Source organism: Denticeps clupeoides, chromosome 12 (assembly GCF_900700375.1).
Source record: "Denticeps clupeoides chromosome 12, fDenClu1.1, whole genome shotgun sequence".
NCBI lineage: Eukaryota > Metazoa > Chordata > Actinopteri > Clupeiformes > Denticipitidae > Denticeps > Denticeps clupeoides.
Window position 1 is genome coordinate 1267733 of NC_041718.1, and position 14503 is coordinate 1282235.

Sequence of the window (14503 nt, forward strand, 5' to 3'; positions counted from 1 at the left end):
GGTGGAAGAGTAATTATTGAGAAGGGTCAGATATAAATAATTATCAGTACTAATACTAATAATGAGAATAAGAGTATAAAAAAGTGGAAATCTGTTAACTTATTGTACAGCACAAAATGGTGGCTGGTGTGAGTTTTGTATTACTAGCAAAGTGTGAGAATATTACACAGCACAGAATTTGTGTAGATGGTGCGCAACAAAAAATAAATGATGTCACATATAAATTAACATTTGCTTTAGTAAACTGTCAGAAAACTCAAGAAAGATTCAATAAAGAGACACGTTCATAAAACATGGTTTTAATGTTAGCCATTATTAATGAATCGCCACACCACAGCAGTTAAGTGAGTAGGAAAAGAGTGTATATTTACATCTAAAATCCACTTCACAGATCATTCATGCCAACATAATATATACAAAGAAATTATCTGTAGAATACTCATACTCATACAAAGGTCTTGTTTCTTAAATGGTAAAATGTAGCATGTTTCCAGATTTGTGCAAAATACCCCAAATAACAGTAGTGATTAGGACATTTAAATAATCATGATTTTTTGAGTTTTAAAACACATTTACATCAGAAATTACAAGGCAGACAATTAATCACAATCTATGCATGATTTGCCCTTCTTAACCTTATAAATACACAGCTTCCTGTAGGATTATTTACAATTGGTAAAGACAAGCATGGTGGTGTATGAACTACAATGACTCCTGATAAGTTTCTTGATTTATAAAAAGTAAACAGAAAATCTATGCCCGCCCATTTCACCCATTTATTACTGCTCTTTAGCCCCTAAAAATGCATAGAGGCTTATGTTTTGTTGCCCCATCCCTCTTCGCAGCACACACATCATCATAAATGGCCTTTGAATCCTTTGAGTATCTGCATTTCCAGTCTGACCCTGCATGCAAGTATAAACTACTTTTGTGACCACAACCATAAAGAGAATATACAAAAGATCAAATAATCAGAATGCAAAATGACTCAATTGGTTTGACATCCTTCAAGTACACATTTACATGTTATCATCTACATTATTATAATAAATATTTTAATAACACATTATAAAACTCAAAAGCCAGCTGTCCAAACCTAAAATAGATTTTTTTCTTCAGTTTCGATAGTTGCATGCACCAAACTCATTCAGGAAAAAGCAATACAGAAATGTCGGGCTTACCAGCAATGAGTAACACCCCCCCAGCTAGGTAGCATGTATGTGTATGTGAAGTACATAGCGTCTGAACGTCCAGCGCACTGTGATTGGGAACAGGCTGCTTCATTCAAAGCAGACTAAAGTTGCTAGTATCTGTACAAAAGGGTTAAGTGAACAAAATCTTTCTATTAAAAAGGTAGGTTGGTAAATATTATCCATCAGTACTCACACTCATACAGGACGTGCATTAAGATCTAGCAGCTAAAGAGGCATTGAGAACCTCCTGTCTTGCATAACATTTTCCTCCCTCAGTCTGTGACATAGAGATTAATTTATATAGCTTTATTTATTTATATATAACTATGTATATATTATTAGAGATCAGTAGTTATTATATCTAAAATATTTACTTCTTTATTTGTAGTGGCAACTCCAAAAAAAAAAAAAATTGTAAAAATATTTCTTGAGTGTGCTCTATGAAGAGTGTGGAGTTAACATTTCCCCAACGTGTTTAGATTTCATTAGTACAGTCCTTTCTTTGGATCCAAATCAGTCTCCAAATAACAACCATGGGAAAACAAGACTGGGTTAAGATCTTAACTCCACAAAGTGACTATGGTTTCACAGTTAGTGCATTAAAAATCCCCTCACACCAAACCCTAATTTAGCACTTAAAAAAAATGGTGCTAAGGGCTAAAGTGCTGCTTGTCATTATTTGAGGGGTAAAGACATAGTTGAGGTCATGTTACATCAGAAGTCCAGTGTGTGTGCAGTGTTCACAGCTGTTTTTTTTGTCTTTTATGTGTGAGAAAGTACAAGCTCTTGGTATCTGTAAAGAGTACCAACATTTTCCTTCTGACTCTTTCACTCATACATAATAGCATCCATGTGTATAGTGTCAGTAGTCAGTAGTCACTGTGTTAATCATGAGCCCTGGTTCAGAGGGCGGAGTCCCATGGGGGGTGAACTGAAACATTTATCAACCTAATCACTGGCCAAAAAGGTTACCACAACTGCTAAGGTAACCAAGGAAACCTGAGCACACACACACACGCGCCTACTCCTCACTGATTCCATGCTCCCATGCCACTTTGGCCTGCTCCTCCCTGCCACCGGTGAGGAGGGGCTGTGAGATTTTGCGCGGCATGGGTCTGGGTGTTGGCCTCAGAGGCTCATCAGAGCCGCAGGTCTCCCTCAGGTAAGGTTTGGGTGGTAGAGCTGGGGGATTGTGATTATGGAAGTGAAGGTGATGGATTTGGTGGAGGTGGCCAGAGCTGGTCAGCAGGACTGGGGGGGCAACTCCGCCGGGAGCGGATTGGCTCCGACAGGGCAGGCCTTTACCCTGATCGAGGGTGTCTGGTTCAGATACGCTATAGCGCACTGGTAGGTAAGGGGCGTCTCCGTCCTCGGCATCGGTGGCCCATGTCTGGCTGGGGGTGGAGTCGAGTGTGTCAGTGCGTGCTGGTGGCTCAGAGGATGACTGGCCGAAGTTGCTCTCACTCAAGGACGAGACGCCGCTGCTGGCACTGCCGGACAGTGTGGAGTTACTGCCATCCAGAGCCGACTGTGGACTGGTGGGTGAAGCAGGTATAGGGTGCAGAGGAGACTGGAGAGAGAAAAAGATACATTGTGGACATGGAAACAGAACAGGTGTGAACATTCAATTTAATCCGATTACAATTATCAATTAACCAATTATCAATACATCACGATGCACCCCATCAATTCTGCTACATCACATAATGTTTTCAAATATGCCAGGGTGATGAGAGTCAAGGATGAGAGTTCACGCGGACGTCTAAATCTGGCTATTGTGATGTCAGGTCAGTGCGGACTGAACAGCGACCGTTTTTCTGCTCGAAATCAAAAGTGTCCACACGGGCATTCAGCACCAGCATTTGGCTGGCTGCGCGTTCCGATGACTTAATGCAATGTTTTTATAGGTGTATATTTCTTCCAAAACACCAGTGAAAGGGCAATAGAACGTAGTTACAAGCGCATTTTGAAGGTCTGTGAGGATGAGGCCACAGACACTACCTCCACTTCTTTTTAGCTAGACTTTTTAAACCACTACCAGAAAATCACCAAGCAACATCATTATGATATAATCAATTGTGTTCTACACTGCATTGATGCAGAATCATCCACATCAAGAGGCATTGATAATGAGATAAATTAACAGCCCTATGAAACAGTACAGTAAACAAATCATATGTTTGTGTATTCGTAGGCATGTGTATTCATAAAAAAACCTTCTAAATACACAGTGAATATGTGAAGATGTGACACAAATTTACATGTGATCTGCCAAGGTACCACTGAGGTGCCACTGAGCAAAGCACCATCCCCACACACTGCTCCCCGGGCGCCTGTCATGGCTGCCCACTGCTCACTCAGGCTGATGGGTTAAATGCAGAGGACAAATCTCACTGCGTGCTGTGCTGCTGTGACAATCACTTCACTTTCACTTTCATTATGGAAAGTGCACTTATTATCTTTATTATTACTTAGATGCAGCAGTAATGACACATACTTTTAAAAGAGTCATAGTTTGTTCAGTATATAACAATTATATAGAAAATAGAAAGAAAAAGCTATATATGTTTTTTACTGTACATGGAGGGTAAATCAATCTATATATGCATCTATAATAAATAATATATTTTTGAGAGTTCCATTTCCTACATAGAAACATCAATAGATTTGTCTGCATGTCAAACATCACGATTTCAGCTTGCCATTTGAAAGGCTTTCTTTGAACAGTAGTGTCAGTATGTGCTTGTTTGAATAGTTCTCTCTCCCCTCAACCTCCTTTAAAGAGTTGTTCGCTGTGGCCAAAAAAAACCCCAAAAACTCAGATCTGTGGTCTCTCAGCTCTTGTTAAGTATGCATGAGTCCAACCACTAATGAGCAAAAGATCAAAATGAGTGACTGCTCATAAAAACAGCAGCACATGAAAGAAAAGAAAATGTGTATGAGTGCACAAACACCAAATACAGCACATTGCGGCAGCAGGAGGTGTAGCACACCTTGCATATAAACAACACTAACAGAGATCACAAGCACACGCACACACACACGGATGGACGGGCAACGGAGCAGGAAGGCAGAGACTACGGGAGGGTACCTTTCTCAGGGAGCGCGCAGGGAGAGCTGGAGGGAGATCACTGGCCTGCAGCTGCAAAGCATCAAAGTGCATGAAGAGCCCTACAGGAAAAGACAGCAGGAACACGGGTTGGAAAAAAGGCCATACACACACACACACACACACACACACACACACACTGAGGTACAAATGCACACACTAATCCATAATCCACACAAAACACTCCCAGCTCACACACAGACAGCTACATTTACGGTTTCTACTGCTGAGTTCAAATGTTTTTCAAATGTTTCAACCTGAATTATTAGTTTATGGAAAACACAAATCAAGTGCCAAAATTAAATACATCAATAATTTAATGAAAAAAAAGTGTTATAAATGATTTAAATGGGAAGTTAAAACAAATTAAATTGAATATTTTAATTATTATTTGGGCACATCATGAATTACGTCTGCCTGTCATGGGCTTTACCATTCAAGATTCTGCTTTACCATTCAAGGTTTACCATCCTGCTTCGATCTATTCTACTAATCCTTTAATGTCACCTAGAAATGGCAGGACGCAGATTTAGATCAAAACCAATCGTCTGTACAAATAAAAAATATCACCTTGTGTACTTCTAATGAAATATGCACAGCAGGAAACACTGTCAGTCCTGGCACAAACGAGCAAGGATCCAACCAAAAATTCCCTCTTATATGCCCATTTCCTATAGTAAAACATATTGTTCTATCTACTACCATGCTATCCAAACCATACATGGTACCTGCTATGTGGTACCATGAAAAGAAATAAACACTTGAAATATATCAGTCTGTTTGGAATAAATCTATACATTTACATATACTTTCCACTTCTTGAACGGAATTAGTGAAATAAATTAACTTTTTGAAGCACCTTTATATAGTTTTTCCAAGTTACAACATAAACCACTGGGCTTCTCCTAATTCACGCTGATTTTTACAGTATTTAACCTGTTCACAAGTGTATTGAATTAACAGCAGCAGCATTCACTATTTAGCCAAATGAATATGGGTGAAATATGCTCTTGAATACTAATGTATTTTTTTTTTATCAATTAATTAATTAAATGATTGATTAACTAACTAATACTTAAAGTATTGGATAGATGGATGGATGATGTACACATTTGGAAAATCTCTTCTATGTGTTGCTCCTCTTGATGAAGCACCACTGAGCATTCAGCACAAATATGAAAATATAAATGGGAGAAAATACAGCTGCCCAGTTCCTAACAAATCAGTGAAATCTGTTTTTAATATCTTTTGCCAGAATGAATGATTCCTTCCCTCGCCAACTCCACCAAGAAATCTGTCAGCGTTACATGGAGTTTAGAAGCAACTGCAACAAGGCAAATCTCAGCAAATCCCCCAATACATCTGACCGTAGTTGTGCACACTGGAGCCTAAACATTAAACAGGATGAGACTTCTGATCATCCTCTGGAACTGTGACAGTGCAGCCTTTCTGTTGCACTCAAATTACCATGCAGCTCAAACTCTCGGTGACCCATCTACACAGCAGAGCTGAGCAAGACTCTGAGACAGGTCTGCTTCACTCATCCATTTCATTCAGACATATCCGTTTCTGTAAACTAGATACAGTTCATAGGTCAGGGACACATGGTGCTGGAGATAGTTCTGTGCATGTTCACATGTTTGCATGTATACTGTCCAGTGTTAAAGTCTCCTGTTGGTCTAAAGTGCCCTAAATATTTGGAAGGTACTGAACGTGTGTGAAGGGAGTTTATTACTATTGGCTCTAGAGTGAGGTGTTAAGCCAGAAATATACTTGCTGTGATCTACGTATGTGTGTTTGTACACCGTTGCAATGTTAACATACTTGTCCGTACTGTGAGTCATAATCTGTAGTGGGTACTCCTTTCCACCAAGAGTAGGTTGCAATCCAAATGAATATCTGGATCTTAAGGGACACATGGTGCTGGAGATAGTTCGGTGCTTGTGCACATGTTTGCATGTATACTGTGTGTGTACATGCAAACACACCCACACACACACACACACACTTATGTACGTAGTTAACAGCAACTATCTTTCTACCTAGTGTTTGTGCATGAGCTCACCTGGTGGCAGGCTGCGGGGAGGGACAGGAGGGGCTATTATGCTCCCCACATGGGCCGAAAGAAAGGGCATTGTGTCCCGAGTTCCGCTGTCCAAACTCCAACTGCTGGGAGTGGTCAGGACTTGACAAGAAGACAGATATTAGCAATACACTGATGTTCTGGGAGGTTCCAGGACTCCCAGAAGACACCAAAACCTTCAAACATTTACTATCTATATCACTTTATCAACATATTATCATTAACACTTTATCAAAGTGTTATCCATATTTTTTTTTTAATTAGCTCCTGATCACAGATCAGAGTCCCAAATGATAAATTTAAGCAATACACACAATAGAGTTAACAGTCACAGTGGTAGACAAATAAAAAAAAAAACGTACAAATAAAAAATACACTTGTAACAGAACCATATGACTCCTTGTATCACTTTGACACATTTAAGTGACAATGATGACAACTGCCCCCCTTCTGAGTAATTATGTTTCCTTATTATATAGTTGAAGATATAATGATTGATGATTTTACTGTATTTCAATACAACAGTCAATGATTAATACAATTTCCAATAATTGTAATTTTTGGAATAATAAAAAAAAGAAGAAAATAATTGAATGAAATATGCAAAGATGAACCTCGTGGATTTAAGGGGCTAACTGTATACACCACTAATTAATGGAGTCAATTAACATAATACAATTTATATTTTTCAAATAATTTATCATTGACTTTTCCTCACCAACAGCATATTAGACTAGAAATTATTGACAAATATGGAAGTATGAAGTATTATTATCACAGAATTACGCTTGTTTCAGGACAGATGGATGTTATCCTCTCAGTGTTAAAAGTTAGATTGGTGTACTGCCCTCAAATGAACCAAGCAATTCCTATCACTAGCGTCTCTGAACGTTATACTGTGTCAAAAGAGAGTTCAAGATGAGCGAACAGGACATCACTGTATCCTGGCAACAGGGCAGTTCATTCAGGGTACTGGTTATACAATATGTCAAACAAATGAGATGATGAGGACTTCCAAAGCAAGAGCATGATTATGACAAGTGAGCACTATGCAAAAAACAAAAACTGTTGGTCACATTCATATTGAAGAGGTTTGACCATTTTTATAATAATTCATTTGCTATGTATTACATGACTTTTTGAGAAATCTACATTAACTTTCTGATTCCAGTCATGGTTTTAGATCTGAGTAGTAAAGTAATCCTGACCTGATATAGAAGACCTTAAAATAGAGGTTTAAGGCTTTACAATGTTTGCAATTGTATTTGCTAATTAAAAATGGTTCCTTTGTGGGCTTGCTGGATTTCTGTTTATCTATTGTTATACCATGAACTATGAACGTTATACTATGTTATACCAATCTCTTAATCAATCCGTGTCCTGTTGGTAAGATTTTATTGGTAAGACCAGGCAATTGTGATCTTTGAGATCCAATTTGTTTTACCTTTCTCTGCCACCGACAGGTTGGGGTCACTGCAGGGTTTACATGGGCCAATCACCTGATGGAACAGTGCACGCTGGAAGCTGGCTGGCTGCAGTATTTAAATATCACATAGAAAACTATACTTACATCATGTCCAGATATACAGTGACAAATTAAAGTGTCTTAAACAATCAGGATGAAAATAGTTTCTCATAAAATTAAGTAAAGGTAACCCTTTATAATCCCTGCTATCTGTGCACAAAGTCAATTGCACTTTTTCTGTAATTCATGCTTGGCTCATTGATGTTCCATGATATCCAGCAATATATTATAGTTTCTTTATAAAAAAAAGTCACCCCCCGTCGGTAGTTACCTGTCCGTTGTCAGTTATGTTGGGGTACATAGCACTGCTGGGTCGGTCCCGGTGAGGTGGCAGCAGCATCAGCATATCCCGGTTGTGCCTGTATTTCTCTGGGAGGGAAGGGGAGCCAACTGTTGATGAGAAGGTTGGAAGCCATTACAGCCACAGGTCAAGAACACTGTGGTTTAAAATGAACATGGCAGGAATCCAACTGGTGAAATGATGTCATGTCAAACTGAATTCAATAATGAAATTCAACAAGAGGCAATTTCTCACTATAGCTGGGCAGCATGCCCAGGTCAGTCATACTCCATGATTATAATATTGTCTAGGTAATGAAATATGATTGGGAAATTTTCTCTAGTAATTCTCTATCTAACATTTTACAAGCCACATCTCTTATACTATTGCTGGTCTCCAGAAATGGGAATATTTTTCAGCTGCTTAAAATACATGTAAATACATGTATGTAAGCAATGCTGGCAATTTTGTTCAACTGACACCCTTCTGATGAGTCTCCACTCTGCTCTGGCCAAATCTGTCTTCCAAAACCAAAGAAGCCAACCATGGTTAGTTACAGAGGTACCTGAAATTGACCAGGATGAATGCATAATTCTGATTGTCTGGTTAACATATAATGGGCATAGAATAATATATTTGTTCCTAATTAGACAGATCTTTGCTTCTGTGGCTATGAAGCATTATTTGACCTATTGTCTGTATGTGAAGGTTACCTCTGATGCCTGAAGGGGAGGAGTTTATCATCTGAGAGGGAGCGGAGTGAGTTGAACTCAAGCTAGAGGAGGAGGAGGGGCTGGGCTGCAATCAGAGACACACACTTATTAACGGGTAAAATCACACACATAACATATATAAATACATATTCCTATTGTTATAAAAATGCATATATTTATTATATCAGAGCTGACAACATCTCAGTGACATTAAAGTTAAAGAGTTCATAATATTTCTTAACCTTATTATATTAATAACATCTTGCCAGCTTAATAAAAACCCACACAAGTGCAGCAAACTGTATATAATCCAAGAGGAGAGCTAGATTCAATGCGTCAAACAACGAAATGTGAAATTAGGACAAATTAGAATTATTTAAATGCATTGGGTTAATATATTTTTGCAATATAATCAACAATATAAATGGCCTAATTTACATTTGTCCATAGTCATATCATACATAACAAAAAACACACAAAACCACATGAAGACACCTAAAATACAATGACAGACAAAATCACCATAAGAAAGGTGGTACATATAAAATGCAGCATGACAAACACTAGATGCCAGTGTCAGTATGGGGCAGGGGCAGTGGTGGCCTAGCGGTAAAGGAAGCGGAACCGTAATCAGAAGGTTGCCGATTCAAATCCTAATCCACCAAGGTGCCACTGTGGTGCTACTGAGCAAAGCACCATCCCCACACACTGCTCCCCGGGTGCCTGTCACGGCTGCCCACTGCTCACTAAGGGTGATGGATTAAAAGCACATTTTGTTGTGTGCACCGTGTGCAGCCCCTCAGCATTGCCTGTAAAGTCACCCCTAGTGAAAAGTGCTAAACAGGTCACCGCCTAATGTGCACATTGGAAACATCTCACAGCACATTTTGAACAGGTCACACATTTCCCAAAAACATGACGTCAAAAAGAACTGAATCTTTTGATTGTATTTGATTGTATTTTTTCACCAGGAAGGCTTGTCTTCTAAATGTAATTCATAATTATGTCTACATTATATGTGTATATAGTTGTAAAATATATATATATATATTTTTTACAGCATGCCAACACCCAGGTCATACCTGGTAGACGGTGCTACCTGGTTCATGCATATACTTACAGAACACCTACAGTACCATGCTGTTTCATGAGGGTGTGGAGGTGTATAGTGGTACAATCAAAAGTACTTCTTTGACAGCATGGTTGTGTTTCATTCTGTAACATTTTACCAGTTCCTTATTCTAGAGGTTGTATAAGTTAGTCAGAGGAATTAGGTATTGTATGTATTGTGCAGCGACAGTAATGCAGTGACAGAAATATACCTTGATACTTAAATATAAAAGCAAGTACTTCAGTACTTTAAATTAAGTAAAAATTTGACTATTTGACTAATGAATGTGAGTACTTTGTTCACCTCTGGGAGCAAGCAATGGCGAGCATAGATGGAGGCTAAAATGACAGTACCAAGCACAGAATCCCAGACCTCCGCTGAGAAAACCCAAATCCTCCTGCCAAGCAGCCCTGAGTTGATCCAAAGGAGCTGGCAAAATTTTTACAGTTCAACTATACAGGACAGAAGTAAGCCCTTTAGTGAGAGGGCTTCCTTAAAGGCAGTTGGAGAATTGAGAAGACATGCTTGCAAATATCCCCAAAAATACAACTTTGGAAGACTTTTTGCTTAGATCCTTGAATTATGCCAGAACATTATCTACAGTATAAAATGCACAATTCCTCTCTTTTGTCATTCCAGGAAACTGGAATCCTGAGTAGAGTTTCCACCAATAGGGCTCATCAGAAAAACCCAATAAGACCATAATATATATTTATTATTCCTATTCTATGTAGATCTGGGGCTCTTTACCTGCCAAACAGAAAATGAAATTATGGATTCAAGCAAATGAAAAAAAAGTAAGGAAAGAGTTCAGAAGGTTGCGGGTTCAAATCCCGAGCTGCCAAGGTGCCACTGAGCAAGGTACCGTCCCCACACACTGCTCCCCGGGTGCCTGTCATGACCAGCCACTGCTGTGAGGCAGTGATTCACAATGACAATCACTTCACTTTCACCTTCAATGATATGGCTGAATGAAGTGAGAGATGAAATAAAGAGCAACAGATCATAGGCTTTTAATAAAACGTTGTTTTCCGTATTGCTGCTCCAGATCCAAGAAAACCCAACATCATCTAAGTCAGGTGCGCAGACGTTAGCCAAATCTACAAAGGTATTGAATAAACTTACCGGAGATGATAATGTACCGACCATATCTGTTTGAAATGACCTTCTGTGCCTTAAAAAGGATATCCCTATTGACAAGTATTGAAACCCCTCTAGACTTGACAGGAAGAATGGAAGGACTGGCCCATGCACTGTAGCATGTTAAAAGACATTTTAAAATCAGTGGCTACCATGTTGTGGTGTTGCTTGAGCAGTTCTGTGATGGCTGATAGAGTCTCAGGTGAATCACGGAGGTCATTGTCACAAAGAAATATTATTGGGTACTAATGTTGATAATAATTTGGTGAAAGTTGATACAAATTTTTTAATGTTTTTAATGTTTTTTTTAAGATTTAAAAGTTCTGTATTGAAATAATACATAAGACACCAGGGAGGAACATGAATTTTATAGAAGATATGGATACAGCTGAATTTGGACTGGGTGAGACAGGTGACTGGTGGCCACGCTGTGCGTGGGAGACACAGGGCTGACACACAGCAGGGCTCACATGGCTGAGACTCCTCTCTGTTGCAGTAGTTGGCATGGCGACGGCATTGGTGTGGAGACAGACCTGCATGCGGTAGGTGTCATCAGGGTGCTCCACCAGCAGCCCGTCGGTCAGGACCAGCAGGTTCCCTGTCTCGCTGGAGAGGTGAGAGGAGGACACAGAACCCAAGGAATGACGCACGGAACCCAACACTGTCACTGGACTGGAGGAAGTGGAGTGGAGTGGAGAGGAGGGCAGAGGAGAGGAGAGGAGAGTGAGTAAGGAAGTGAGGAGCAAAGTGTGGGGTGTGCTGAGTAGTGGAGTGTTTAGATAGGTACTACACTACCACCCAAGAGTTTAAGGCTGCTTAAAGTCATTGACAAAATCAGTTGATCCCACAATTCCTGATGCAACCAGAACTGGTGTGAATTTGCCCAGTTTAATTGCTTCTGTAATCAGTCCAACTGTTTCAGTTCAATGAATACTTAATAATATAACCTTTTGAAGTGACAGTCTTGCTTTAGTGAATACAGCATTCCTTTGGAAGACTGATTGTGGGGCTACATTTTAGGAGATATTCCATTCATTAATTCAACTGGACACAATTTTCATTTTAATGGACAAAACAATTGTGAGGACAATTGAAGAGATTTGTAAACCTCTGAATTGTAGTGTAGGTTCTGGGATGGTATTGGGTATGTTTTGGGGTAATTAACACTATAAAAAGGGTTGGGGCTTCCCCATTCCCGCACACATGCAAGCACACACACACACACACACACACACACACACGTTCTGAAATGTGCTGGATAAAAATATGTACACCAGCCACTCATTACCGGACGCGAGTGTTTATATGTGTGTGCTTAGTGTGTTTTATCTCACCTGTGTCTGTGCATGATTTTAATACTCTCTGGACTCATGGGGTTGTGAGAGGTCAGAAGTCTGCGGGGGGTGGTAGTTCCAGAACAGGCCGGACTCATCTTATCCAGCCATGGCAGGCCCTGCAAGGCCACATAGAAACTCCCTTAGACACTTAACTTAACTAAATCACACTGATTAAAGATCAGCCAAACATTCACACTCACACGCATAATAACTCACATGGCACAAAGTGGTCCTCATCATGTGGAACTGCTCTATCAGCTTCTTGTGCAGGGGACGCATTTCTGGGTGCACCAGTTTCTCATGCACAGCCAGGCCGATGCCCAGAATGTGAACCTGTCAGATGATGCACCAAAGAAACTGTTTGCCTCCAGCTAAATCTGCAACATGACTGATCAAAAATGTCACTAACCATTAGTGTTTTATGGGACATCAAACACAGAATGTCCCTCTTCAAAATGCACAGTCTGATAGTGTAGTTACCTGGTCTTGCATCAAGTCTTTGAGTTGAGTAATCTTCTCAGTGTCCTCTGCATGGCTGCCAATGTACTCCTTATCAAAGAAGGCCTATGACACACACATACACCAGAAAAATGAACTCTTTTTATATTTCAACCTGGATTCATTCAGTTTATTTATGTACATTTAATCAAATTACAAAACACTGAGTTGGGACCTTTTACTTTCTTGAAACATCCTTGACTTTCAAAAAGAAAGTGGCAAAAAGAGCCAACTTTGGCTTTTTCCTTCAAAAAATAACTTAATTCTGTTGCAGAGGTTCCCGAAAATGTGTGGCACTTTGCCTTCCTTTCACTGTTCTGTCCAGTTCATCACAAACTAGCTTGATGGGGTTAAAGTATGGAGACTGTGCTGGTCATTCCATGTGTTCATCTTGGGGCAGTGCATGAGATATTGCAATCCAGGTTACTCAGTACTGAGAATTTAAATTTTGATTCATCAGTCCATAACACCTTTTTCCTGTCAGTAGTCCATTAAGCTGTGCTCGAAAATGTGGTTATGGCTATGATGGTCAGTAGTGATTAATTTCTGCAGTACAATAATGTTCATGATGTTATGGTACCACAATGTCTTCTAACACTACTTTTATGCATACAGGGCAGGTTTGAAAGAATCAGGAAAAATTGGGGCTCATATTCTTGTTCTCTGAAAAAGCCCTTTTGTAAACATTTATTTTATTGTTGGGGAATCTTACTTTTAAAGCTTTGTACCATTTCATTGGACTTCCATTTACATTTATAACATTTAGCAGATGCCCTATTCAGTAGTTACAGGGACAGCCTTAATGTCCCTGTCTTGCTCAGGGTCACAATGGTAGAAAGTGGAGTTTGAACCTATGACTTTGTGGTCTTCTGGTTCATAGGCAAGTGTGTTACCACTATTTTAATATATTTGGGGTGTAGTGTAAATTGTACAAAAGTGCATAGTGATATACAAGTGAAAAAACAGTGCAACCTGTAACAGAATAAAATGCAAAAACAGTAGCAGGATTTGGAACAGTACGCTTAATGTTCAGAATTGACTATGAATATACAGGGAGTGCAGAATTATTAGGCAAATGAGTATTTTGTCCACATCATTCTCTTCATGCATGTTGTCTTACTCCAAGCTGTAAAGGCTTGAAAGCCTACTAGCAACTAAGCATATTAGGTGATGTGCATCTCTGTAATGAGAAGGGGTGTGGTCTAATGACATCAACACCCTATATCAGGTGCATAATTATTAGGCAACTTCCTTTCCTTTGGCAAAATGGGTCAAAAGAAGGACTTGACAGGCTCAGAAAAGTCAAAAATAATTAGATATCTTGCAGAGGGATGCAGCATTCTTAAAATTGCAAAGCTTCTGAAGCGTGATCATTGAACAATCAATCGTTTCATTCAAAATAGTCAACAGGGTCGCAAGAAGCGTGTGGAAAAACCAAGGTGCAAAATAACTGCCCATGAACTGAGAAAAGTCAAGCGTGCAGTTGCCAAGATGCCACTTGCCACCAGTTTGGC

At 39.5% G+C, this 14503-nt stretch overlaps 1 protein-coding gene across 16 annotated transcripts in view; it reads right to left on the reverse strand.

Moving 5' to 3' along the window:
* Positions 1-283: 283 nt before the first annotated feature.
* dock3 (dedicator of cytokinesis 3) overlaps positions 284-14503 on the reverse strand; it is a 163073-nt gene continuing 148853 nt past the window's right edge. For 9 of the 16 annotated variants that reach the window (XM_028999406.1, XM_028999405.1, XM_028999401.1 and 6 more), the window contains 10 exons: positions 12972-13055; positions 12708-12824; positions 12489-12607; positions 11625-11826; positions 8904-8988; positions 8182-8300; positions 7830-7917; positions 6368-6487; positions 4285-4364; positions 284-2763 (listed from right to left, as the gene is read on the reverse strand). In XM_028999406.1, the coding sequence (XP_028855239.1) occupies positions 2215-2763; positions 4285-4364; positions 6368-6487; positions 7830-7917; positions 8182-8300; positions 8904-8988; positions 11625-11826; positions 12489-12607; positions 12708-12824; positions 12972-13055 (1563 nt within the window). In that variant the 3' untranslated portion in view covers positions 284-2214. The remainder of the gene's footprint in view (positions 2764-4284; positions 4365-6367; positions 6488-7829; positions 7918-8181; positions 8301-8903; positions 8989-11624; positions 11827-12488; positions 12608-12707; positions 12825-12971; positions 13056-14503) is intronic. The other 7 variants (XM_028999407.1, XM_028999403.1, XM_028999404.1 and 4 more) reach the window with 7 other exon arrangements.